The 27065-nt window shown below is 41.1% G+C and overlaps 2 protein-coding genes and 2 long non-coding RNA genes across 4 annotated transcripts; 2 read left to right on the plus strand and 2 right to left on the minus strand.

The window, feature by feature from the left end:
* The first annotated feature begins 3860 nt into the window (after window positions 1–3860).
* On the plus strand, window positions 3861–8043 carry commd5 (COMM domain containing 5). Its single transcript, XM_079509453.1, has 7 exons — window positions 3861–4085; window positions 4719–4879; window positions 5355–5383; window positions 5483–5533; window positions 5652–5747; window positions 6182–6257; window positions 6854–8043. Exons 1-7 carry the CDS (start codon window positions 3965–3967, stop codon window positions 6953–6955), a joined length of 636 nt encoding a protein of 211 aa, XP_079365579.1. The 5' UTR covers window positions 3861–3964; the 3' UTR covers window positions 6956–8043.
* Window positions 8044–8180: 137 nt separating this feature from the next.
* Window positions 8181–17481, plus strand: LOC306929040 (LON peptidase N-terminal domain and RING finger protein 3-like). Its single transcript, XM_079509385.1, has 12 exons — window positions 8181–10388; window positions 12444–12562; window positions 12709–12828; window positions 13069–13215; window positions 13319–13547; window positions 13772–13856; window positions 14009–14123; window positions 14470–14591; window positions 16013–16171; window positions 16602–16779; window positions 16991–17140; window positions 17303–17481. Exons 1-12 carry the CDS (start codon window positions 9611–9613, stop codon window positions 17459–17461), a joined length of 2361 nt encoding a protein of 786 aa, XP_079365511.1. The 5' UTR covers window positions 8181–9610; the 3' UTR covers window positions 17462–17481.
* On the minus strand, window positions 10265–23514 carry LOC306929070. Its single transcript, XR_013790745.1, has 3 exons — window positions 23422–23514; window positions 16579–16764; window positions 10265–10357 (listed from the first exon to the last, which is right to left on the minus strand). It is a non-coding gene; the product is annotated as an uncharacterized lncRNA (long non-coding RNA).
* LOC306929075 lies at window positions 18328–21928 on the minus strand. The gene is made up of 3 exons (XR_013790746.1): window positions 21737–21928; window positions 18785–21508; window positions 18328–18458 (listed from the first exon to the last, which is right to left on the minus strand). It is a non-coding gene; the product is annotated as an uncharacterized lncRNA (long non-coding RNA).
* Window positions 23515–27065: the final 3551 nt, after the last annotated feature.

Genomic DNA, 27065 nt, shown 5'->3' on the forward strand with positions numbered 1-27065 from the left:
ACCAGTTTGTTTTGGGAAGTCTGGAGCCTAGTTTTAAGGGCCTTTGAGGTGCTGTGGTACCAGGAGGTGCATGCATAGTCAAAGAAACCTTGTACAAGGGCTCCTGTTAGGGCTACTAGTTAGTCCTCACTAATGTCCATGATAAAATACCACAATTATTTTCTACTCGGTCTGTGTCTCATAGGAGGGCTGTGGGCAGTTCAGAAACCCGTCCACCAGTGACATCATCGGAACTTTTCGTGAATAGTAGGCTAGCTGCAGTTTCTATTAGCTTGAATTCACCATCGATGATGGTGGGCCCTATTGTAAACAAGTGTAATGCTTTATGGTGTCGTCCACTCACTGTTAACAGTTTTTGCGAACGCAGTGATTGCGAACGCAGTCATTGCGAACGCAGTGAGCATTTACTATGAGACCCAGCAGATCATGTCTGTGTGTCTGTGTGTCTGTGTGTGTGTGTGTCACGCTGTAACACCACCCGCCCACCACCAGAGGGCGCAGCTGTATCACACACAAAAACACACACACATGCACGCACACACACACACACGCACGCACGCACACACACACACACACACACACACACACACACACAAAACTTAACTTAAAAAAAACTTAACTTAAAAAAAAAACTTAAAAAGGAAAAACTTTAAAAGGAAAAACTTACAAAAAAACTTAACTTAAAAAAAAACTTAACTTAAAAAAAAAAAACTTAAAAAGGAAAAACTTTAAAAGAAAAACTAAAAAAACTTAACTTAAAAAAAAACTTAACTTAAAAAAAAACTTAAAGGAAAAACTTAAAAAAAACTTAACTTAAAAAAAAACTTAACTTAAAAAAAACCTTAAAAAATGACGTAATTTATTCTAATTGTTGTTTTTGCAATTTACGAGCTGCGTTCGCTTCCCGCGTTCGCTCGTCTTACTTGTTGTATTAGCTGGGTCTGAATTCGTTCAAAATCAACACAATCGTGCACTTGGTGACAAGTTTTAGATTTTTGGTATGGTGGTAGGTATGGTTATAAGGTTTTCAAAAACCATCGCAAACGAGTTGGGAGCGCCACCTAGTGGTCTGTTTGCAATGAATCTAATATTAAATGGGTCAGTCTATGGTTAAAAACCATAATAATTGATAAAAGAGATTTTTCAATGGATTCTATTAGTATTGGGTGTGCTAAATAACATACTAAAAAATTAGGAAAAAATAACTTCTGGAAAGGCATCATTTTCAAGATGGCGTCCACGATGGCTGCCGGGAGCTTAAAATGCCTATAAACTGGGATTTAATACATAAAAAATCATAACAATTATACTCTTGGTGACAAGTTTTTGATTTTTGGCATGATGTTAGGTATGGGTATAAGGTTTTCAAAAACCATCGCAAACAAGTCGGGCTCGCCCCCTAGTGGTCTGTTTGCAATACATTTAATATCAAATGGGCCAGTCTATGGTTAAAAACCATAATAATTGATAAAAGAGATTTTTCAATGGATTCTATTAGTATTGGGTGTGCTAAATAACATACTAAATAATTAGGAAAAAATAACTTCTGGAAAGGCATCATTTTCAAGATGGCGTCCACGATGGCTGCCAGGAGCTTAAAATGCCTATAAACTGGGATTTAATACATAAAAAAATCATAACAATTATGCACTTGGTGACAAGTTTTTGATTTTTGGCATGATGTTAGGTATGGGTATAAGGTTTTCAAAAACCATCGCAAACAAGTCGGGCTCGCCCCCTAGTGGGCTGTTTGCAATGAATCTAATATCAAATGGGCCAGTCTATGGTTAAAAACCATAATAATTGATAAAAGAGATTTTTCAATGGATTCTATTAGTATTGGGTGTGCTAAATAACATACTAAAGAATTAGGAAAAAAAACTTCTGGAAAGGCACCATTTTCAAGATGGCGTCCACAATGGCTGCTTAAAATGCCTATAATAACAATTATGCACTTGGTGACAAGTTTTAGATATTTAGCATGATGTTAGGTATGGGAATAATGTTTTCACAAACCATCGCAAACAAGTTGGGCTCGCCCCCTAGTGGTCCGTTTGCAATGAATCCAATGTTAAATAGGATCGCTCTTTGTCTGGAACCTCCCCCTCGACCTTACCGCCATGGGTGACCCTACCAGGAGCAAAGCTCCCGACGGCATCGCTCTCAGGTTCATGGGAACATGCAAGGCTCTCCACCACGGCAAGGTGGCGATCCAAGGAGAACACACACACACACACACACACACACACACACACACACACACACACACACACACACACACACACACACACACACACACACACACACAGCTTTTTCCCAAGTTAATTTCTTTTTTTTTAGATCATGGCATGCATATTTAAACATCACTGCATATTTATTCAAATATTTCACTCATCATTATTAGTGCAGCCCCCATCGCACTTGCACAATGTGGTACAGCGAAGTCCATCCCGGTGGCACTTGCAGTTGCCCTTACAGGCAACCACACAGCCACAGTGGAGGATCAGTGAGCATGCCTTGCTAACATCTTCCAGATCTGTCCAATATGGTACCCACACTTTGGTTCTGGCATTCCATTCCCAACCCCATTTACTGGGGTCTGGGATCTTGGGATCTTTGCAGAGGGACTGCTTCCAGACAAAAGCTGCAGTATGCAGTGCACGTTTCCCATGCTCGAATAAAGCGTGCTGGGTTGGGGGTATCACATCCAGAGATTTGAGGCTATGAGTGAACAGGAGCTTCCTTGCTTCATTCACTGAGACTGCACTGCAATTCTTACTGTACATGAGTACAGTCCAGTGTTCAAGACATTGCATGTGGACTGATTCCAGTGTGAGGCTGGTCGGGTCTTGGGTGATTGCAATGAGGGTTTCTGTGACTTCAGGAAAGGCTGCCCATGCAGGGACCCAATACTAATAGAATCCATTGAAAAATCTCTTTTATCAATTATTATGGTTTTTAACCATAGACTGGCCCATTTGATATTAGATTCATTGCAAACAGACCACTAGGGGGCGAGCCCGACTTGTTTGCGATGGTTTTTGAAAACCTTATACCCATACCTAACATCATGCCAAAAATCAAAAACTTGTCACCAAGTGCATAATTGTTATGATTTTGTATGTATTAAATCCCAGTTTATAGGCATTTTAAGCTCCCGGCAGCCATCGTGGACGCCATCTTGAAAATGATGCCTTTCCAGAAGTTATTTTTTCCTAATTTTTTAGTATGTTATTTAGCACACCCAATACTAATAGAATCCATTGAAAAATCTCTTTTATCAATTATTATGGTTTTTAACCATAGACTGACCCATTTAATATTAGATTCATTGCAAACAGACCACTAGGGGGCGCTCCCAACTTGTTTGCGATGGTTTTTGAAAACCTTATAACCATACCTACCACCATACCAAAAATCAAAGACTTGTCACCAAGTGCACGATTATAACGAATTCAGACCCAGCTATATTGAGTTGTACTTGAAATGTACTGTAATTCTGCAAACTGTTAATAAATCAATCAATCATGATGTCACTGCGGTGGACGAGTTTCTGAACTGCCTGGCTAGTGGCTACACTCTAGTCTACAGGCTACAAAAACTTTATAGTTAAAGATGCCCGAAGTCGCTTAGAATAAGCAGACATGGCAACACTGCTGGAGACCACAAGCGGCGTCAAGTCAGCGTAAGTACCAATTAGACTTCCGATAACAGTACTTCAAAGTAAGACGCTAGTTGGTTTATGAGACGTCTCTTAAAATAAATCTAGTATTTATCTTGAAAGCAAAATCAATCCACTTCCGGGGAAATCGAGTTATTTTTAACTAATTGACACAGCCAGGCTAAAGCAGAAAGCTAGGGTGAAAATGAACATGTGACTTAAGGCGGAAGCTGTCAAAACCAAAACAACAGCCTTTGCAACAATTATTATTCCATAAAATTGTGTAGCTTTGCATGTTTTACCATGTCTGCAAGCCACGCAAAAGACTCCACTTTTCTTGGAGGCAGGATACCGCAAGAAATCGAAACTATGTCGAAAAACCTCAAAGATGTGGGCCAAGATACGTTCAGAAAAATACTTAAAGGTAACGGTACAGTGCTTTAATTGCTTTCTGTTACAAAAACAACTCAAAGGTAACATAAATGCTGCTAGGTGAGAGTGTTTGTACGTAGCTTAAGTAAACAACATTCTGTAAGTCTTGAGTGATTGATTGATTGATTTGATTGAGTACAGGTCAATATAGCTATTGGATGTCTCTGTACATTCTAAGCCTTAGAATCTAAGGCATTACAAAATCTGCTACGATCGAGGATAAAACCAGAAAAAGTACACTTGTTTACATCAGGACAGGACCCTCCATTTTCAATTCATCAGAACATTTAAAGACATACAAATATACACTTCTATGAAAAAAGGAAATCATCAGACATATATACAGTTAAGGAAGTAAAAATGAAAAACGTACAGTAGCCTATGGAACAAAAGTGGACATTTTTTAATTCACCGGCCTTGAAACTGAAGTGTGACTTTCCCCCCCACATTATTGGACCAAGGACTACTACTATATTTAGAAGTAAAAGTAGGCTGACATCTGAAACTAAAACAAATACCTCAAAATGTTTAAATACAGTACTTGAGAACATATACTTATTTGTTACATTACACGTCCGCCTGTTTAGACATTTTACTGTAGTAAATGCCATGACTCCTTCCCCAGCGGTCGTGAGTGCCCTAGAAGGTAAAGATTGCAGAGATGTGATGAGGTCAATAGCAGAGACCAGTACTGTCACTGAGGAGAGACTCAGTCACATCGTGGCTGGCATGTACAGATTGCTGACCGAGGCCATCCTCATCCCTGTGTCTTCCCTCAAACAGGAGGTAAGCTTGTACTGGACTTATTGTTTAAAAGAGAAAGAACGCAAGTACAGGTTGTGAAAGCATGTAGGACTGCCCGGACTGAGCATGTAGTGCCAGAGTCAGTTCCTTGATATAGGTAATAATTCTGGCTGCCTTGAAAGCAGCGTGTGTTGATGATGGTAATTGGTAATGTAAGGGAGTAGGTCAGGGGAAATGGTCTGAAAGATTGAGGAGGGGAAGGGGTGTAGTTGTCATTCTGGTGGATGATACCAGTATAAGAGGACCTCATCTGAATTCTGATTCTGATTCTGAGAAAGACCTGCATCAATGATAGCAAAACAAATAATTATCGTAATGTAGTTTTTTGACTGCACAGTATATTTTTGGGGCATTGCTATGTGTTTAAACATGCACATGTTGCATCCGGTCTAAATGAGTTAAAAGGGAAACACTTTACACATGGGAAGTTAACATCCTGCTTATTTTTTCTGCTTAGGCTTTCAAAGACGATCTCAGGGAACTGAGGTAAACTTCAAGTGATGAACAAACAGCTTTGTTGTTTTACATTATGATCACTCATACACAATCAGTATATTGACATTGTTGTTGTTGATGTCTTGTTAGGATACCTGAAGATTTCATCGCAGATTTTGCCAGCGCAGTATTTGGAAATCGGTAGGTTGTCTTGTATCTTTTTGACTGTGAATGTATTTATTTAATCGTTGACCATTAACTATTCTATTGTATTTCATTCATTATCATTTGTGCTTAATTTCTCTCTTTCCATATCCAGTCGTACTGCACTAGAGGCAGTAGCCTCCAAGCGAGACCCTCATTTACCCTCTATGGAAGACTTTCGATGGAGGGTGGATGTTACCATTTCTACCAGGTAACATACTCAGGGAGAGAGAGGTGTCATGTCGAATGACATTCTGAATTCACTGTTATGTTAGATTTTAATCAAACAATCGAACATGGGCATCCTGGGGGGCCCGACTGGAGAGATAATATAATATTTTGGTGGCTCCTTTATTGATCCTAAGTTAACTTATTTGTCATAGAACGAAAGATTAGAATGCACGTCAAGTGGCACTTTGCTATCTCAACAAAGTAATTACATAACATTTGGGCATGTTACATGTTTTGTATGTTGCCTTGAAATATTGTCCGATTACAGACATTAATTGCATCTGCTGCAGCGCGGAGTGTAGCCCTTTCCTATTACATTAAATCATGGGTTGTGTAACTGTTTTACTACAGTGTAGAGGACATTTTATCTCATCCTGCCTAATGAACAATTGTTTTGCTGTCTCTTCTCTCAAGCTCCTTAGCCAGGGCCCTGCAACCATCCATTCTGATGCAGATGAAACTATCTGATGGCACCTCTCAGCGCTTTGAGGTACTCTACATTAATTCTTATCTCATTAACTGCCAGTTCTGACCACACCGCATTTTACTAATCTTTGAACACCCACAGAACATTTCGCTCCATGACTATGGAAACACCAAACATCCCAAAACAAAGACAAAGGTCTCTACTTACTGTATATCACTGTTGCCACTCGGCAGCTTTTAGCAGAAAGGTATGGTTGTTTTTGATTGTGACGCAAGGTTAGGGATGGCATTGTGAGAACACAGTCTGCAGTTGCGGGCGCATTATGGAGGTGCTAAGGTTCTAAATAAGTTGAACGCGCTCTTGCGAGTACACACCTGCATTTGCTGCACGTGTGTGCAGCTCAAACAACTAGTGGAGTGCCAGTTCACAGTGCCCCGGATCCACTACATTCCTTGTTATGGCTCTAGAGTCTAGACACATTGTCTACTCTAGAGCCTAGACTAGAGACATAACCTAATGATTAATTTCTAGTCATTGCTGAATAAACAGATGATTGTAGGAAGGTTCCATCTATAAACTGTAAAACTGAAACAATATGGATTGTGCATTGAAAATCTAAAATGTACTGTATGTTCATTGCTGTTGTCTGTCTACCATAGGTGCCTGTATCCAAGTTCCAGGAACTCCGCTACAATGTGGCACTGATCCTCAAAGAAATGAATGACTTGGAGAAGAGGAGCATACTCAATATCCAGGACTGACAAAAACAGGGCCAACTTATACTTGGCCACAGGACAGTGTTGGTCGCTCAACAAAAACAACACAGTTTTAATTATTTTTAAGTTACACATTGTGTGTGTGCGAGTGTAATCTCAAGCACTGTTGGACCAATCGGTGTGAAACACACACTCCTTGGAGGCCAGAGCAGAAGCAGTTGCCCAACTTTTGTCCAAACATCATGCAAATTGGTACACATTATCTCTATTCTATATAGTCATGTGATCAAGATGGATCTGTCAGATTTTACATATTCCATCCTGAGCAGAAGGGGCTCGTTTTGAACAAAATGCCTTAAATCATGAACGCAGTATTTGATTGGCGTGAAACTTTGCACGTACATTCCCACTTGTCCAAGGAGAACTGCCCTACATCGTTCAAATTGACCTCATTGTGGTGCTATAGCAGGACAATTCTTGAACCTGCTGTGAAAGTTAGCACGTACACTCCTAATGTAGCCTACTAGCTTGACGAAGAAATGCCACAATACCTTTTTCAAATTAGCCATCATGGCAATATATTATACAGTAACTTTATGTTTTATTATATTGAATTGCAATCTGGGTACCCATGCAAAACAAAGGAAAAACAGCGACCTCTTTTCCTTTAGTCAACAGTCTGTCTCGAGAGACTAACTGAATTGTAGCTCATACTATCAAAATCTTATAATGACTGGAATCCGAACATTGCTTGCCCACAATAATCTACCTGGCCTGGTGGAAAGCCTGAGACCTGTGCTTCGAGGAGCACCTTTTTTTTTCTTTTTTTTCCCTTTTTAACTGGATTTTGCTAATGTCACTGCACTGCAGAGATATGGAAGGAGAAATAATGCATTTCTGTGCTTGGCGATATGGTATTTTTTACACATTGGACTTCACAATTACATGTTTTTTATGAAACATGATGCAAGAAGTCAAGAACCCATAGGACTACTGGTCTGATAAATATGTGATCATCAAGATACACAACTGAATGCTCAATTGCTCGCCTGTAGACAAAGAATGAGACTAATTTTGCGGATCCACACAAACAACTCTTTCCTTTTGATATTAAATAAAGTTTTCCACTGTAATGCAACCGGTTTATTATTTTAAAGATTTAGCTTACAGTCACTTAATTAAAATGATCTGTTCACATGAGTCATCATTTTAAACAAGTTGTGTTAAGTCCTTAAAAGAGTGAATGGGGTGCAACTGTATGAATGTTTTGATGAATAACTATTTGCACACAAATTGAATATACTTTATTAAAATAGCCAGAGATGTAAACAACACAACAGTTAGACATTTAGACTAAAAGGATAACACAAAGTCCTGCAGACTTCCATTGTAATTTTGTAAATGTACGTCTGATAATTATGTAGGGTGCATGTTCATATCATACATATATACTTTTGTGGCTTTTTGAGTGGCTCCTATGCACAGCTTTGTGTGTATGTCTGTCTGTATGAGCACGGAATCGATTACTTTGATTGGCTGAGCACGGAATGTGATATATAGGTGATATTAAAAAGAGTGCCGCTCACCTCACGAGTGTGATTATTTTTGAGTGGTGTAAACCACTCCTACAACTGGCTTTGTTAGTTTACGTGTCTGTTCGTACCAAAACTGGCTTTGTTAGTTTCCGTGTCTGTTCGTACCAAAAAATGAGCATGGTTGCTATGGTCACCCAGTTCACACGGGTGTGATTTCATTACGTCAAACATTACGTCAGACCACAGTTGATCAGTCTATATAAGACCTTACACCACTCAGTTCACACGGGTGTGATTTTTTATAATTTGTGAGGCTTTAGGTCAGCTTTAATGTTTGTTTTTAGTTCAATGTTTGTTTTAAAAATGCCATTGACAATGAAGGGAAAATGTACGTCATCTTGTCCCTAATAAACATTTGTTTGTTTTACATCACCATTACATCACCATGAGTTAGACTTTAATATATTAGCGCCCCTCACTTCACATGGGTGTGATTTTTACATTTTAATAGGCTACCTGTTGGTGCCCTGCCCCACTGTACTTGTATCCCTGAAATTTCATGGCAAATCACCTGAAAATGTATTTTCTGTTTACTAAAGAGCTGGAAAAAACTAAAGGAGAGAGGGGCCCATGTGAACTGTTCAGTTTAAGCCATAAAATTCACTCAGATTGCAGCAATTTTTATGACTGCGGAAAACATTCAACAAGGGAGACATGCTACCCTAAAACGTCTACTGCAACTGTGCACTACCGCGGCAGTACACCTACTCTGCTGAGTCTGCTCTAAATGGTTAGGCTATGCAACTTACAATCATCAGTATTATAAAGTCAGACAGGCCACCTATCCTCTGTCTTTCCCCCTGCGGTTCAAAGGACACATTGGAGCGGGTAGGCCTATACTGGGAGGGGACCGCAGGTCGCAAGTCAGGCTGACCTAGTCGCATTCTTCCTCCCCAGCCCCTCTGACTGAGTGAGACTGACCCGACACTGAAACTGTTACATGGACGATTGTTTTGTAACAGTTACGAAACTCGTCCAATGAGAACAGCTGGCCAAAATCACATGACTTTTATATAACGCTTTTTTTCTCCTGCTCTCCACTGTCTTATGCCTTATCCATTGAGAATATTAGCCTATCTGGGCGATAACGCTGCATAACACTATTATGGCTCCCTCGGAAGCAGGCGTAAAAATGAGCTGGCATGATGGGTTTATTGAGCAGTTATACGCCACTTTAGAGGAACAGGGGCAGATTCCGGGCGAGCCATTCGCTATGGGGACAGAGAGTGAGAGCATGCTGCAGCTCGCAGCGGAGGCATTTCGGGCAAAGGACTTCGACCTCGCCGCAGACATCTACGAGTGCCAGCTGGGAGCGCCTGGGAATTCGAGTCGCCGACTGGAGTTGATGGTGAAGCTGGCGGATGCCCTGGCGTTCGGGGGCAAACTCACCGAAGCTCTCGACGTCTACAGACAAGCTTCCGAAATGGAGAGACTGGGACCCGGGCATTTGGAAAAGCTCCTAGAGTACCTGACAGAGAGTGTCCGGAGGAAAGAGGGACGCTACCGGAGCAGCAGAGGAGCGGAGGCTGACAGCGAGGCTCCCGCTGCGGGACGCCCCGCAGCAGGCGCCTCGCTGTCAGCCGATTTCTCGTGCCGGATCTGTCTGAGCTTCTTGTACGAGCCGGTGACTCTGACGTGCGGACACTGCTTCTGCAAGAAGTGCCTGGAGAGGGAGAAGCCCGCGGGCTGCAGGGAGTGCGGATCCAGCTCCACGCTGACAGACGTGGCCGGTCACAGAGTGAACGTGGTCCTCAGCAACCTGCTCTCCAAGTGGTTCCCCCTACACTCCCACGCCGTGCGACTCAGACGGGAGGGCAACGGGCTCTATGCCGACGGGAAGATGGAAGCGGCCCTGGAGAAATATAACCAAGCAATATTAATAGGTAGGGTGTCACCGTGGCCAGTCAGTTATGAATAATGTGTCATTATCATGGGCCAATATTAACTTATTAAGGCTCATTTGCGTCTGGTGTTAATTTCCAAACCATCCAAAAGTGTCTGGTCTACCGGCCAAAGATAAAACATATTATGTAATGCCTACGAGTCCTATACGTCTGATGGTCATACACTAGGCTTTTTTTCCATTGCTGGGATGGTATTTATAGTTTTATTTGTACATCATTTCTTGTTTTCTGTGTAATGTGGACATTTTAGGCGAATTTGCACTTGCGTAACATCTGGATAGGGGAAATAGCGCTCGAGTATATGGCACTGCCATATTATTTTGGCAGTTCCATTTCTTTGTGTGCCGGTTTTTAGCTCCCCTCTTTTCGAAATTAGACTGTCTGGGGGGGCAGTTCTAAATTGACTGGGCTGGGCCACGGCCCGAATGGCCCAATGAACCCTACGCCTGTGATGACATAACTAAGGTTATGTGACTAGTGACTGTCACATTGATTGTGGAATAGGCCTACTGGAATTTGAGTGACTAAGTTAAAGTAAGTTCTAAATTCCATAAGCATGTCAGCCCGGCCCATGTTCGATAGGGGCCATGTTGGCTGAGCGTTACGCCGTTACCAAACATTGCGTAAGCGCGCCGCGCGTCTCCCACGTTGTATAACATACCGTAAGCACTAAGCAATGTGAATGTAGGTCAAGCCAAGGGTGTTACTGTAGGTCAGCACTCAGCATCACACACACACACACACACTGGTTGGACCAGCCGGGAAGGCGTGCTTGGAACCCATACCACGAGATATGGTTATGGCTTAGTTTAGACAGTTATCCAATCATGCAAACAGATGCATTTCATGGGATGAGTTATGGTTTGACTTTAGTCTTAGTTTGTAGGCTATGTAACTTGTGTTTGACTATGCTAATCAATAAGACAGTTGGAAAAACGGTCACTAGGTTTATACAAGATTATGTATTGAGTGTATAGGCTATTCGGTTAATAAATTATATCAGTAGAATACATTATTGAACTTTACATTTTACATATAGGCCCAATATGCCTAACATTCAAACTGCTAACAAGTGAAGTTACTTGCTGTTCAGTGAGTTTTAAGCAAAGGCCTAGAAGGTTTTGAGCAATGGATTAAGAGTGCACATCCTTGGACGAATAGATATTTAAAGAAGGATGAATATAAATTTTGATTGCTATATACACCATAAGCCTTGGTGCTGAAAGTACAAAGAGTAACTTTAAATCTATAATTATTCTCTTAGCGATTATTTTATCAATTACTTATATATTACTATATCACATTTATGTTTTATAATTGACTAAATCGATTAGTCATCATTTAAAGACATCTACATACAGTATGGTATATTTCAATGTTTGTGTATAGACTGTTTGTGTATAAGTTGTGTATTGTGTTTGTGTATAACTGGACATTATCTGTAATTAGCAAATAATTAAGGTTCATCATAACTTTTACATAGGTTCCGATATACTGTAGGTTTAACAGTATATATACTGTACAGTAACCCTACTTTATCTGTACAGTATTTCTACCAGCCTGGTTCAAATTATTATTCAACTACTGCATCAGTATGTCTTGTCTCCTTCCTATACTACCCTTGACATATGCATAAGTTTTCATTGTTATGAAACCTGGAATGTGAGTGACCTTGATAATTCTGCATGGTTTTATAAGGCTGCAATGCATAATTTGACCTATTATGTTGTACACACACACACACACACACACACACACACACACACACACACACACACACACACACATGTAAATTACTACACATATTATATAACAAGACGCTAAAGTGATGTAATAAAACCAGTTACATTTTTCTGTGTGAAGAAAATCATGTGAAATATTCAGATGGTTTATCGCTCCTGGTGTGTAAGGAAGGACCTAAAGAAACTAGCACAATTATTATAATAATTATTCCATTATGACTTTGCCAGGTTTGTATGATTCTGTTGTCAGTATCCCGCCATCTCTCATTATAGTCTTTACTGTGCTCCCCAGCTCCTAGAGACCACATCCTGTTCAGTAACCGTTCTCAGATCCACTCCAGTCTAAGGCACTATGATCAGGCTCTCCGAGATGCAGAAGCAACCTGCACACTCATGCCTCAGTGGTCCAAGGTATGAATTTCTTATGCTTTCCTTGCACGTCTTTCACTTGGTAATGATGTTTATGTTTTGCTCTACAAATAATGTGGTAGTTAAGTTAAGATTTCAGTAAACATCACAAATAAATAAAATTAATATTTGTCACTGTTGTTCTGCAGGGTCATGTCCGTAAGGCTCAGGCACTGGTGTCTTTGGGGAGACCAGAGAAAGCTCTGAGAGAATACCTAATCTCTCTCTCCATAGAGCCCAGCAGATTGGCCAGGAGTGAGGCTTACAAGGTAAACATCGATAATAATAATGCATTTTTAAAAAGTCCATTAAGATTCAACAACAAGAACGTGAAATTCAGATATGGTGATGAGAATATACTAAATATATAATCATCCATGTATCCTCTCAACTCTTCCTGTCAACTCATTCATTCCTTTCTCTTCTGTCCTCACCTGTCATTATTTCCTCCTCTCTCATCTGCTTTTGCTTCCTCTGTTCTCTTATATTCTTTCCTTACTTGTTTTCAGCTCCTCAGTGACCTCCTGGCTCCTCTGACAGACCATGTTCCAGAGCGAGTTTTAGACTATTCCAGCTTGCTGTCTTCCAGAATGCACATCAAAAACAACATGGCAGCTTCCTCCCTCTACACTACGGCATCTCTTAAGTCTTCACAGGTGAGAAACTCCTGCTCATCTTCTTGCAGTTAAAATGTCTTGTATCTTGACATGAGAGAAGATGCTCATACTCTACATCCTCCATGTTCTCCGCTTCTTGTAGACCCTCAGTACAAGCAAATCATCATCCGAGTCCAACCTCCTTGCCTCCCCTCCTGTGCTCAAGCACCCACAATGCCCCTGTGAGAGGTCAGGGGGAGAAGAGGTTAGAGATCAGGGCGAGGCACATGCCGGTTGGCTAGAACGAGGTTTCCTCCCCAAACGGAAAAGAAAGAGCGGAGAGGAAGAGGATGGAGGAGAGAAGCGTGACGGCTGTAAGAGATCCAAGCTTGGTGAGCTGTCGGAACACGCTGCATGTACAGATAGACATGTCTTCAAATAGCTGAGCAGCCATACAGACAGACATACAGTGTTAGAGACACAGTCAGATAAACACAAAAAATGTACTCAATTAAAAAACAAAACAAAAAAGTATAACCTATTCATAACTGTTGAGATTTAAAACAGATTGCGTCATGTGTTAATATTTTCAAATTTTCAATTTCTCTAAATACAGAGTCAGTAGAGGTGTGTGGTTCACTGACCTCTGTGGCGGCAGACCTAATTGACCCCACAGATCTGGAATGTTCTCTCTGTATGAGGTAAGTGGTAATTAAGTTCAAATGAGTGACTCAACTGGACTTCTTTGTGTGTATGGATGTGAATCATTTAGAGGTGTGCTGCATTCACATATAATATTGTTACACGTTTTGGCTAATATTGTTTGTCATACGTTTGTCCCTGCCCTGCACAGGCTTTTCTATGAGCCAGTTACGACTCCGTGTGGTCACACCTTCTGTCTTCAGTGTCTAGAGAGATGTCTGGACCACAACCCAAAATGCCCTCTCTGTAAACAAGAACTCTCTAAGGTAGCAACATTACATTATTCTAATGGTTTATTTATTGCTCCAGTCGTGTGACACACACACACACACACACACACACACACACACACACACACACACACACACACACACACACACACACACACACACACACACACACACACACACACACACACTTTTCCATCCATAATAATAATATTAATAATAATAATGTGTGGAATTTATATAGTGCTTTTCTAAGTACTCAAAAATGGAGGGATGCTTTACATGTGTATGGGGTGGGGGCCAGAACAAAGAGAAAAAGAAAACAACTTTATTACTACCTCGTATTTATAGTTTAACTTCCTTTTCACCCTCTCTATCTCTTCAGTATCTGGCACAGAGGCAATACTTTAAGACAGTATTGATGGAGAACCTGATCGCTAAATATGTCCCCTCAGAAATGATGGACAGACAGAAAGTGAACCTGGAAGAACTGGCTGAACTCTCAAAGTGAGGATATTTATTTTTGTTTCCTTTCTTTTCTTTTTTTATAAAAACAAATGATATAATGCCGGTCCTCAAATTGTGACACCCACAAAATGAGAGAGGCTAAATCTCATCAAATGGTGGTCCGTGGCTCAAATGCTGAATAAATAATGGACCTTGATATGAAAAGGGTTGAAAATGTTCAAACAACTGCACGCATGCACACGCACACACACGTCAAACTCTGTCATGTTATTAGGGTGTGTCTCCCCTGTGCAGCTATTTGGCCTACTGACCTAGTCCTGATCACGTGTTTGTCCTACTGACCCACTGACCTAACAGCTTATGTAACATACATGTTTTTGTTAAACTAAATCTGTGGAAGACTTTCCTATGATGATGTCTACAGTGTCTATCGAAAATAGAGAAAGTAGCAGATCTAGAAGCTTAAAACATATTGCTTCGAACCACGTTTCGAGATTGTACATCTGTGCTACTTCTGATATTTTTGTGTGACGCTGTAGTATGCTCAAGTAGGGCATTCATTTCTGAGTTTACACAAAAAACTAAAAGTTGGACTACTATGGACTGGAGTTTCTGCCTGCCAAAGACTGCACGAGCGCATGCACGCACACACACGCACGCACGCACGCACGCACGCACGCACGCACGCACGCACGCACGCACGCACGCACGCACGCACGCACGCACGCACGCACGCACGCACGCACGCACGCACGCACGCACGCACGCACGCACGCACGCACGCACGCACGCACGCACGCACGCACGCACGCACGCACGCACGCACGCACGCACGCACGCACGCACGCACGCACGCACGCACGCACGCACGCACGCACGCACGCACGCACGCACGCACGCACGCACGCACGCACGCACGCACGCACGCACGCACGCACGCACGCACGCACGCACGCACGCACGCACGCACGCACGCACGCACACACACACACACACACACACACACACACACACACACACACACACACACACACACACACACACACACACACACACACACACACACACACACACACACACACGCAAGTAAGGTCTAAGGACCAATTATTTTCTAAGCCAGGAACATAATCAATGGCTAATTTAAGAACTGGAACTTGGACAGACAACCTTATACAATACAATACAACTATATTGCTATAAAATGTATAAAATAAAGATTTGTGTAAATGGTAAATTTACACATTTATATAGCACTTTCATCCAAAGCGCTTTACATAGATTGTGCATTACTTTCACCAATTCACACACACACATCCATACACCAATGGCGAGGAAACCATGCAGCAACCTGCACATCAAGAGCAATTAGGGGTTCAATGTCTTGCTCAACTTGACACTTTGACACCTAGTTTTGCCGAGTGTTTCAGTACAATAACTACATTCCATTTTGTTCTTCCCAGTCTAAACAAGAATGTGCCTATCTTCGTGTGCACCATGGCCTTCCCCACCGTGCCCTGTCCCCTGCATATCTTTGAGCCGTGCTACAGACTGATGATAAGGCGATGCATGGAGACAGGAACCAAGTGCTTTGGCATGTGTCTGGGAGATGACCTCAAAGGGTAAGGATCAAGGAAATCACGGGTGTGTGTGTGTGTGTGTGTGTGTGTGTGTGTGTGTGTGTGTGTGTGTGTGTGTGTGTGTGTGTGTGTGTGTGTGTGTGTGTGTGTGTGTGTGTGTGTGTGTGCTAGCGGGCTGCCACCATTACAAATAACTTAAATATACAACAAAATTACTGACATGAGGTGACGAGTTGTAAGCTTGTTGATCTGCTATTTCTGCTATTTTTGTAAAATGTTTGAAAATGTATGAACATTGTATGACATGGAAATGACAATTATGATAAATTATGACAATTATGATAAATTAATGGTGATTATCTCAAATAATTGCGATTAGGTGATTATGTAATAATTGTGACAGGCTTAGGTCACATAAGTGTATGGCTTTATGAATCAAGTATTCTCACCACACTGTACCTGTCTCAAACAGAAAAATTAGCCCCAGGTTTGCGAGCTACGGGTGCCTGCTGGAGATCCGGGACGTGGAGTTTTTTTCTGATGGTCGCTCGGTGGTGGACACAATTGGCAGACGGAGGTTCAAGGTCATTCAACACCACCAGAGAGATGGATACAACACTGCAGACATAGAATACCTGGAAGACATTAAGGTACCTTGTGAGTGTGGGGAGAAGAAGTAGAGGAATGATGAATGGATGGAAGATTGATGGATATAGCGGAAGGGAGGGAAAGACAAATACAACAGATAATGCAGAATACGATGCAACAGATGATGCAGATATATATTATAATGTAACATTTTATGCAGGTTGTGAACGCCATTTAAATGACTGAAGTGTCGGCAATGTTTGTTGTGTTTAGGTGGAGGGTGTAGCAGAGAAGGAGTTGCAGTCTCTTCATGATGCAGTGTACGATCAGGCATTGATTTGGGTCAACTCCCTCAAGAAAGAGCAAAAAGAACGCATCGTAGGACACTTTGGGCCCATGCCGGAGAAAGACTCAGAACCACAGGTACAAAGTGAATCTCTTCCCTCCCCAGTTTGATCAAAGCCCTATCTCTTCTGTGGTTTCAGTAGCATTTGTGGTTTCTTGCCGTCTGCTTATTTGACAGATCAATATATGTGAGAAATCTGCAATCCTTCATTGTAGTTTCTTCTCTCCCTCTCTCTCTAGGCGAGTCCTAACGGTCCGTCATGGTGCTGGTGGTTACTAGCCGTCCTTCCGTTGGAGGGTCGAGCCCAGCTTCCGTTCCTGGCCATCACCTCCCTAAAGGAGCGTCTCCGCGGGATCCGTAGGGTGCTGCTCTTCATGGCTTGCAGTAAACACCGGTGACATGCATTCAACACACGTGTATGCCTGCCCACCACCTCCGCCAACTAGCAAGCGCAGTAACCTTCCTAACACACATCCAAAACCCTTCATTGCCCTTTCCTTTGGGGCACTTTGATATGCATTTAGCAGTATTTGAAAGGTATTCAACTCCCACTAGGGAAATGCAGTAGCCTACCTAACTTCCAATACTTCCTAACTGACCAGACTGTCAGCACTTTTGAGCATCCCCCATATACCAAATAATGCTGCGATGCAGTTAACTTCACAGCATAACAAAGCAGCTGAGGCAGTCTGCTGGCTTGAGGAAGCAACTTACTCCATAACATCAACTTGTTTCTAAACCTCCTCTCCAGTCAATTATTATCTTTGTGCCTAATCTTTTTCCCTTGACGTAGAATGGTTCTTTCAGATGGTATGGCATGCCACTTTGGCAACCAGGCAGACTCTGTAGATTATCACAAAGGTGATACACAGACATGATGTCTCATCCACCATCATCATATAAAATGAAATAAAATCCAAAATGGCAGTCTAGATTTGACAACAAACTAGCCATCCACTGTACAACCGTCATATATCATTTTCATCAGCCAAATACTGTTTTAAGTGGATCTTAAAATAGTGAGATTTGCACTCAAAATGCACTTATTGGAATCAATCTACATGTTGGCCTTGAAAAACATTGTAACAGTTGAAAAACAACGAATTTACTTTAAAGCAAAGATGCAGCACTATTTCCCAGATCAGCCTGTTATTATGGATGTACTGTACATTCTGTGATAGACCAAAGGATCGGCCTCAGTGTGAAAATGCCGGCCCATTTCTAATCAGATATGTAAATAATGAGGATATGTCTGTCTGACATTATGTCAGACAGACATATCTGAGGTTACTGTAAATTGAAGAAGGTATTATTAATTTATAATACATAATACCGTCTTCAATTTACAGTAAACTCTGATCATTATCAATGCTGAAAAATGTTCCGTCTTCCTTCCTTACAGTTGGAGGCCATCGATATTGTCCTTTTCTTTTTGCTGAGGTTTGCGTGATCTGCGCAAAAGGACAGTTAACCCATTTTGGGCGGGAACCCCTTTTGGTGTTTTAAACATTATGTTATAATTTAGCTATTGAAAAATAGCAGATCTACAAGCTCATAGCGCGCCACCGAGTGGCGCGCTACGAGCTTGTAGGTCTGCTATTTTTGAAAAATCGTGAAAATATTTATTTCAGAAAACTGGAGGATTTAGAAGGATTTTTTAAAACTTTGAGGTCAGGCCTAAATGGGTCAAATGATAAGGGACAATATCGGTGGCATCCAACTGTACGTCCCTTAATTTTACTAGAGTGCAAAAACAATTGCACTGAATTGTTATGAGTGTGCTTTAACACTCTTCACATTTCCTTCATTGTTTTATGTGTTGTACTGTATGTGTGTGTGTGTGAGTGTGTGTGTGCACGCGGTTCATTCTTGTTATTTTGAACTGTGTGTGAATGCAGCAATCTTGTTTACATTTCACAAAGAGAGAAAAGAATATTTGTTATTTCCACAGGCTTTTATCAGTGGCACAGGTTATAGTACTAGGCCCCCCTATAGGTCAGCTATGGAGCCATCATTATAAGGACACTGTCCAGAGCTGTGCTCCTGGCAGAATTAATAGAAACATGCTTGTTCTGTAACCAGAACGTCCCACATTTGATTCCCTCCTGCTAGCATGTATGCATCAACAGTAAACATGTTGAATATCAAAGTCAATTTAATAAAATTGAATTGAATTTGAGGAAATAATTAAAAACATTGTTGTGGGTAATAGCTGGCCTATTAAACAATGAACATATTTTGAATAATGTTATAACATTTTAAAACTATTAAGGCCTGCCATGTGATGGTTCTTTGATCTGATAGCTCTACATTGTTCATAAGAGGAAAACCTGTCCTTTTTTTCTTTTCTATGTTTTGAGTGTTACATATTTATATGTCCATCAGGTTCTGTTTTTTATAATTTCATATTTTTATTCTATTTATGGTCACAGTGATCTCCTTATTTTATATGGAACATATGAGTTAAGGGGAATATTTTTGTTGTAAATTAAATGCATACAAACGTTATTTTGTACTGAAATGGCCAAAGCCATATGATCCATCCTTTAAATCAAGGGTGGAGAAACAGATGACATGAAATATGACAATACACTGTAGTGATACTTTCCCTATGAGATTTTGTCAATATGATTGACATTGTCCCATTGAATAATTTCATTATTTGAATGAAATTAATAACGACAGAGGGAAAAAAATTAGTATGAACTGCAATATATCACAGAAGCAAATTACAATAAATACTACCATATACTACACATTTAGAATCACTTTAAGAATTGTACAATAATTGTGTCACCATGAAATGAAGTTGGGTATGGAACTAAAATACCCTGAATGTTTATCAGTTTAGTATTTTTCCCAATAATGGTATTATATATTAGACTTTACGACAGGGATGTCAGTCCCAACTCAGTACTAAATCTCCAAAAACAGAAATATTCAATACGTATTGGAGAACTTAAGATTGTGTTTGATTTGTCTTTGCATTCCACACAAAATATGCTAATTGGTCTGCACTTTTACATGCAAACAAATTTTGGTATGCCGTTTTTCTGAATCACAATTCAGAGGTATGCTAATCTTAAAGGGATAAGATAGCAAAGTGGATTTAAACAGATTCCAAAACAATAACTCTGTAAATAGTTATCATAGACAGTAAAATATATACATACAATTAAAATAGAATAATGCTTTTTTCACACCAATTGTTTTTTAAAAGGGAAAATACATTTACCACTGCTAAAGCTTAATTGTGTCTGCAACATCAAGATACTATATATAGGGTAGTATACCCCTATTACAGAATCAGAGCCAGTAGAGTTCAAGAGAAAATTAATATCAACAAAAATGTTTTCCCTTGATCTATGAAGTAATTTGAAGAAAAACCATAGGTAAAGAACATCTGTCCTCTCGCTAGTACCAGCTTTGGGAGACAAATACTGAAATCAGTAACGGCTTTTAAAATAGATGTTCTTATTATTTGTAAGTGATATTTTTTCCTTATCATGTGTGACAAAACTAGTGCCTTAAGTTGAATTTTCTTCCTATGTCCATCCTTACTTTGACGTTGAAAGAGTGTTATAGAAGATATCTTGGACTTGGACTCTCCAACTATCATCTTAATTCTATGGTCATAATACATTCTATTGATTTCAAATGAATTGTAGAGCTGATGCAAAACATGAATAGTTGAAAGTCTTCCTAGAGCCAGATGATCCCGAGGGTCATTGTTTTGGTCTCAGCTCATTAACATTCACCACATTTACACACACCAGAATTACGTAGGCCTGGAAATAAGTGACCTTAGATACTACGATGCTAATTGGAAAAATGCAACCCAGGTGCTAAGCTATATGATACAACTGGCCTGCATTTATCTGCACCAGAGATTTGTCTCATGGCCAAGAGTTGGATCGTAAAAAGGTCAAGACGAGTCTAAGTTGTTTTACACACAGTATAATGAACAGCTGATATTATTTGTGGGTTTACCAATTCTCCACTTTTACCATATTTGGGCGTTGGGTACATTGGGTGCAAACAGTTTTCTATACCATATTCCATTCACGTGGCATAAAAACACACTGTATGCAATGTGAATGTAGTGAGTTATTGCAGTTGACCTCTTCTTGACTTTCTAAAAATCAACGTTTGATCTTGTGAGCTACACAAGTATGTACATCTACCTCGAACATCCACCTAGGCCTCTTCCACAAAAACAGAGAAAAAGATTTTTGATGTTTTGTCTTTGTCTTTTTTATTTGAATTGTTTTGTTGCTGTTGTTTCTGTAAGACGCTCAAGTCTTATTTCCCACAGCCTGGGTTAAGATATTCTCACTGTCCTGCAGAGACGTTCTTGTATTTCCAATATTTGCATAAAGCAAGGAGGAGGCAAGGAGAACTATTTTGCCAAGAGTTGCTTTGTTTGGTGGTTGTACAACACTAGCCTCTAACACAGTCTGTTTGGTGGTTGTACAACACTAGCCTCTAACACAGTCTGTTTGGTGGTTGTACAACACTAGCCTCTAACACAGTCTGTTTGGTGGTTGTACAACACTAGCCTCTAACACAGTCTGTTTGGTGGTTGTACAACACTAGCCTCTAACACAGTCTGTTTGGTGGTTGTACAACACTAGCCTCTAACACAGTCTGTTTGGTGGTTGTACAACACTAGCCTCTAACACAGTCTGTTTGCATTTACACAACATCAATGAATGTACTATGTCTCAATATCTGTCTGATTCTCTGTACATGTATGTTCATGACAGTCAATTTATAGTATGCTCAAATGTTTGCAAATGTACATTTCAAAGATCAACAACTATGTGAATAAAACACGGTTTCTGTTCTTTATCCTGCACATGTGTGAGTTTTTTTTATATACCTTGTTGGTCAACATTGGCAAGGTTGTGTATCTAGCAGTTAGCTTGCAGCATTGATGTTGGCCATTTTCAGTCTGGGCTGGAACCTACAGTTGGTTTCCCAAGGAGTCAATGGGGTTTAATTTTTTTTAATGAACATGTCTAAATTCTGTCCATTATCTGTTGTAGCTACTGTATGGTCTCAAGTAGAGGTGAGATTGATCTAACAGAGGAGAGCAAGATTATGCAGACACTAGACTAACCAGCCACAATGTTTATTGTGCATATTGTAGGGCAAATGAGCTGTCAGCAAAATAGTAGGATATGTTCCTGGGAAAAGGAGACAATATCCCCCAAAACAATATCCAACACAGGATCCTCTTTTGCAAAAAAATAAAATAAAATAATTAAACATAGACAAATATTGGTCTAATTAGATTGGGTGGCTAATTTATGTGCTTTTGGAAAAAGTATGAGTTATATGATGTTATTCCCTTAAAAAAAGGACGTTCAACTCCAATAGTTGTTTCACTCTGAGCCAAGAGATGGCCAGACGTGCTAGCAGATGGCACAGTTACTACACACCTAATGAAGCCCAGTCTGATCTCATCATATTATAGCCTGCATAAACACAAAGATTGCTCACTATACTGTATATGCCATGAGGGAACAGTCGCAGGACCCTAAGGGGACCTGGTGTTGTTGTCTTTGTTTTATAACCTTTTTATTAATAATCTTGAGGGCTGTAATGAAGCCATTAATTACAAACTACAGGCAGAACAGAAGGTTTATAAAGTTGAGCGGAGTGGCTTGCTGTTTTCTCCTGTAACCTCATTTTCCACTTGTTGTTCACATCATTATACAGTGCATTATACACATTATATAAGGCTTATTAACCTCTCCCGCCACTGCAGTGCCCACACGCGCACGCACACACACACACACACACACACACACACACACACACACACACACACACACACACACACACACACACACACACACACACACACACACACACACACACACACACACACACACACACACACACACACACACACACACACACACACACACACACACACACCCAGTGAGCTGGCCAAAACAACTAAAGAAAACATTCTCTCTCTATCAAATAATCCATCTTTAAGCCTAATGTTTACATCGTTGTCCTAGTGCTTTTAAACCACTTAAGTCCTATTGTGAAACATTTGACTTAACTCTGATACTGATAGTGATATGGTAGGAGCACTTTACAGCTTTACATAGCGTACAGACTCTCTCAGTACAGTTACAGTTTGAGAAGAAAAAAGTGCATCTGCACACGTCCAAAATACCAACTATTGATTGACTGAATAATAAACGCTTAAAATTAGTCAAATATAAGGTAATTATATGAAGTCTGCATTATACAAGCCTCCAATGCTTCCCCCTCAGCATGTCTTCAGGCTTTCACATCATCGCTCCAATCAGACAACTCATATCTCCTCAGTCCTCACTGCCTCTGTTTGGCTCTGTCCATCTCTTGATGTTTTGCCCTCCATTTGTCTCATTCTCCCCTCTTTTTAGCCCACACCCTGACCTCCTTCTGCACCATCTTTCTTACGCTCGCACGCACGCACGCACGCTCGCACGCACGCACTCTTCTGGCATGCAAGTTGGTTGGTTATATAAACTGTAAATGAGAAGGTCAGTGGCCAGCCACCATGGCTATGGATACCTGGCACACTTACAAGTACAACCACACACACACACACACACACACACACACACACACACACACACACACACACACACACACACACACACACACACACACACACACACACACACACACACACACACACACACACACACACACACACACACACACACACACACACACACACACACACACACACACACACACACAAATGAAACTTGTAGCTCTTCAGAAGTAGGGCAATGGCGTTGTTACCTAACTCACCCAGAAAAGACATCTGGAGTTGAAGTAAGTCTCTCACTGATTACATGTAGGTTCCCTGCACACACATCCACTATAAACACAAAAAAGAGCAGGAAACGTCTGTTTGCTTTGTTTGCATAGACACATACATGCATTTGAAGCTATATATACATTACATATAGCCATGTTACAAGCAGAAACACACACCAATACAGTGGTCTACACTACAGTAACTAAGTACATTTATAGATACAATTATAAACACGCACGCACGCACGCACGCACGCACGCACGCACGCACGCACACACACACACACACACACACACACACACACACACACACACACACACACACACACACACACACACACACACACACACACACACACACACACACACACACACACACACACACACACACACACACACACTAAACTTAACTAAACATAGCAACAGTCAGCAGAAACATGAAAAACAAGAGTAGGAAGGCTGTTTATTTAAAATGACCTACAAGTTAGAAGGCAAGGAAACCATTATACATGTCATTATGACCTACTTTTGTTTTCTAGGTTGGACTAGTTCTGCTTGACATAGCCTACTTTTTTTTACAGTCCAGACCCATGTACACATTCAAATCCTCAGTGTTCATTTAACTAATTGAGTGTACAAATGGACCCAAATGAACCTGTATTTTCCAAAGCTTGGTATGGTAATATTTGGAGCTACTGTGATTTTTTTCTCCATGCATGTCTACATGTGTTTTGTGGATTTGGAGAAGGCATATGACCGGGTCCCCTGGGAGGTCCTGTGGGAGGTGCTGCGGGAGTATGGGGTGAGGGGGACCTTATTGAGGTCCATCCATTCTCTGTACACCCAAAGCGAGAGCTGTGTCCGTGTGCTCGGGAGTAAGTCGGATTCGTTTCCGGTGGGGGTTGGCCTTCGCCAGGGCTGCGCATTGTCACCTATCCTGTTTGTGATTTTCGTGGACAGGATCTCGAGGCGAAGTCGTGGCGGAGAGGGTATTCGGCTCGGTGACCTAAGGGTTGCATCACTGCTTTTTGCAGATGATGTGGTCCTGATGGCACCATCGGTCCAAGACCTTCAGCTCTCACTGGACCGGTTCGCAGCCGAGTGTACGGAGAATCGGAGCGGCAGGGGCGGTATTGCAGTCGCTGTACCGCACTGTTGTGACGAAAAGAGAGTTGAGCCAGAATGCAAAGCTCTCTGTCTACCGAGCAATCTTCGTTCCTACTCTCACCTATGGTCATGAAGTGTGGGTCATGACCGAAAGAATAAGGTCGCGAATACAAGCAGCCGAAATGAGTTTTCTTCGACGGGTGACTGGCATCTCCCTTAGAGATAGGGTGAGAAGTTCAGTCACACAAGAGAGACTCGGAGTAGAACCGCTGCTCCTTCGCCTGGAAAGGAGTCAGCTGAGGTGGTTCGGGCATCTGGTTAGGATGCCTCTCGGGCGCCTCCCTAGGGAGGTCCTCGACGCACGTCCCACTGGGAGGAGACCCCGGGGCAGACCAAGGCGCAGTTGGAGGAAATACATCGACTCACTGGCCTTGGAACGTCTCGGAATCCCCCAGGAGGAAGTCACTAATGTTGCTCTGGAGAGGGAAGTCTGGAGCACTCTGGTGGAGCTGTTGCCCCCGCGACCCGACTACGGATAAGCGGTTGAAGATGGATGGATGGATGAAATATGTTAGAGTCCAGAATATTTTATCTATGATGATCAAGCATAGGTCACATTGTATCCTTCTTTGCTTTTGTGCCTTTATTGATAGTTACAGTGAAGATGGACAGGAAAGAGGGAGGGAGAGAGACATGCAGCAAAGGTCGTCATGAACGGGACTCAAACATGTGACACGCCGTCAGGCCGGAGCCTATATGTGGCATGCGCCTGGACCGCTAGGCCAGCGGGCGCCCCCACATTTTGTCCTTATATCGAATCTATGCTTACCTTTAAAGACGTGACTCAACCCTGTGCCTGGGACTCCAGCGGCTACAAATAAATACTATTCCACCACCAGCGGATTCAACAGATGAAATGACTTGGTGTCTTGTTGTGACTAGTGTTACAGGTCAATCTCTCATGGGCTCTCATTTAATGGTGCAGTAAACTTTCTAGTGTATTTGTTCAGTAATAGGGGTCTCCCTGTGTCTCCAGTTCTTGAATTCACTAGTACACGTGTTTATGCTCAATGTCAGTCAAGAATTCCTCCAAACCTGAAACTCATCAGTCATATTAAAGTTAAACAACACCCAATCCCATTTGGCCATGAGTTCTCCTGACATCACAGCAGGTCATTTCTCAGTCTGTACCGTGAAATGCACAACACCAATGAACCAGACAGGAATCTACTTGGGTGTGATATCCGGACCGCCCATAATATATTTAAAATACATTTAAAGATCTAATCTCCACTAGAGCATAACACTATTTTAATCAGGTGTGCTGGAGGAACTTTGTGAACCACTCATCTATAATGCTTCCCAGGAAATCTATTTTAGTTTTTATTTTGATAAAATAATTGGTTTGAGTGTTTTGTCGTTTATTTTTGATACATTTACATTTGAGGCATTTTGTATCATTGTGATGTATTGTTTAGCTGTAGCACTAGTTTTCATGGATAATGTTATGTGCAAATGGTATTTGGCATATTGGATGCAAACAAACAAGAGCAAACTACGTTTTTAGTAAAGTAGCTGTTTTCAATGCATAGGTGAATCCTTCCAAACTGTCAGAATTCTTTCCAAAGGTTAAAGCAGCACTATGTAACTTTCCTCTTCTACCCTGAATTTGAACCTGAACCATGGTTTCCTGCTTAAGTGCTGTAATTTTTTACCATTGAGCCAATAGAGCCGGCCTGCTTGCTCAGGGGAATATTTTAATTTTATTCTTATAAATTATATTGTATTAACATATTCTACTATACAGATTGGACAATTTTATTGATTAAAAAGTTACATAGTGAGGCTTTAAGTGCATTAGAGTTCTTCTGCATGTGTGAGAGTTAGACTCACTTGAGTACATTAACATTAACTGCAAGTTATTACAATCTTTGACTAACTTTTACCACCTGACAGATGGTAAAAGTTGGTAACAGATATATATATATATATATATATATATATATATATATATATATTCATTCCCACTAGGTCTGGAATTATACAGGGAAACAAAAAAAA

The sequence above is a fragment of the Electrona antarctica genome (genome assembly GCF_951216825.1).
Source record: "Electrona antarctica genome assembly, chromosome: 1".
Classification (NCBI taxonomy): domain Eukaryota; kingdom Metazoa; phylum Chordata; class Actinopteri; order Myctophiformes; family Myctophidae; genus Electrona; species Electrona antarctica.

Coding starts and splice junctions, on each gene's coding strand:
- commd5 (XM_079509453.1), top strand. CDS start 3,965: ATGTCTGCAAGCCACGCAAAAGACTCCACTTTTCTTGGAGGCAGGATA. Junction 4,880..5,354: donor TGTCTTCCCTCAAACAGGAG/GTAAGCTTGTAC, acceptor TTTTCTGCTTAG/GCTTTCAAAGACGATCTCAG. Junction 6,258..6,853: donor GCACCTCTCAGCGCTTTGAG/GTACTCTACATT, acceptor TGTCTACCATAG/GTGCCTGTATCCAAGTTCCA.
- LOC306929040 (XM_079509385.1), top strand. CDS start 9,611: ATGGCTCCCTCGGAAGCAGGCGTAAAAATGAGCTGGCATGATGGGTTT. Junction 10,389..12,443: donor TAACCAAGCAATATTAATAG/GTAGGGTGTCAC, acceptor TGTGCTCCCCAG/CTCCTAGAGACCACATCCTG. Junction 16,172..16,601: donor CTGGGAGATGACCTCAAAGG/GTAAGGATCAAG, acceptor TGTCTCAAACAG/AAAAATTAGCCCCAGGTTTG.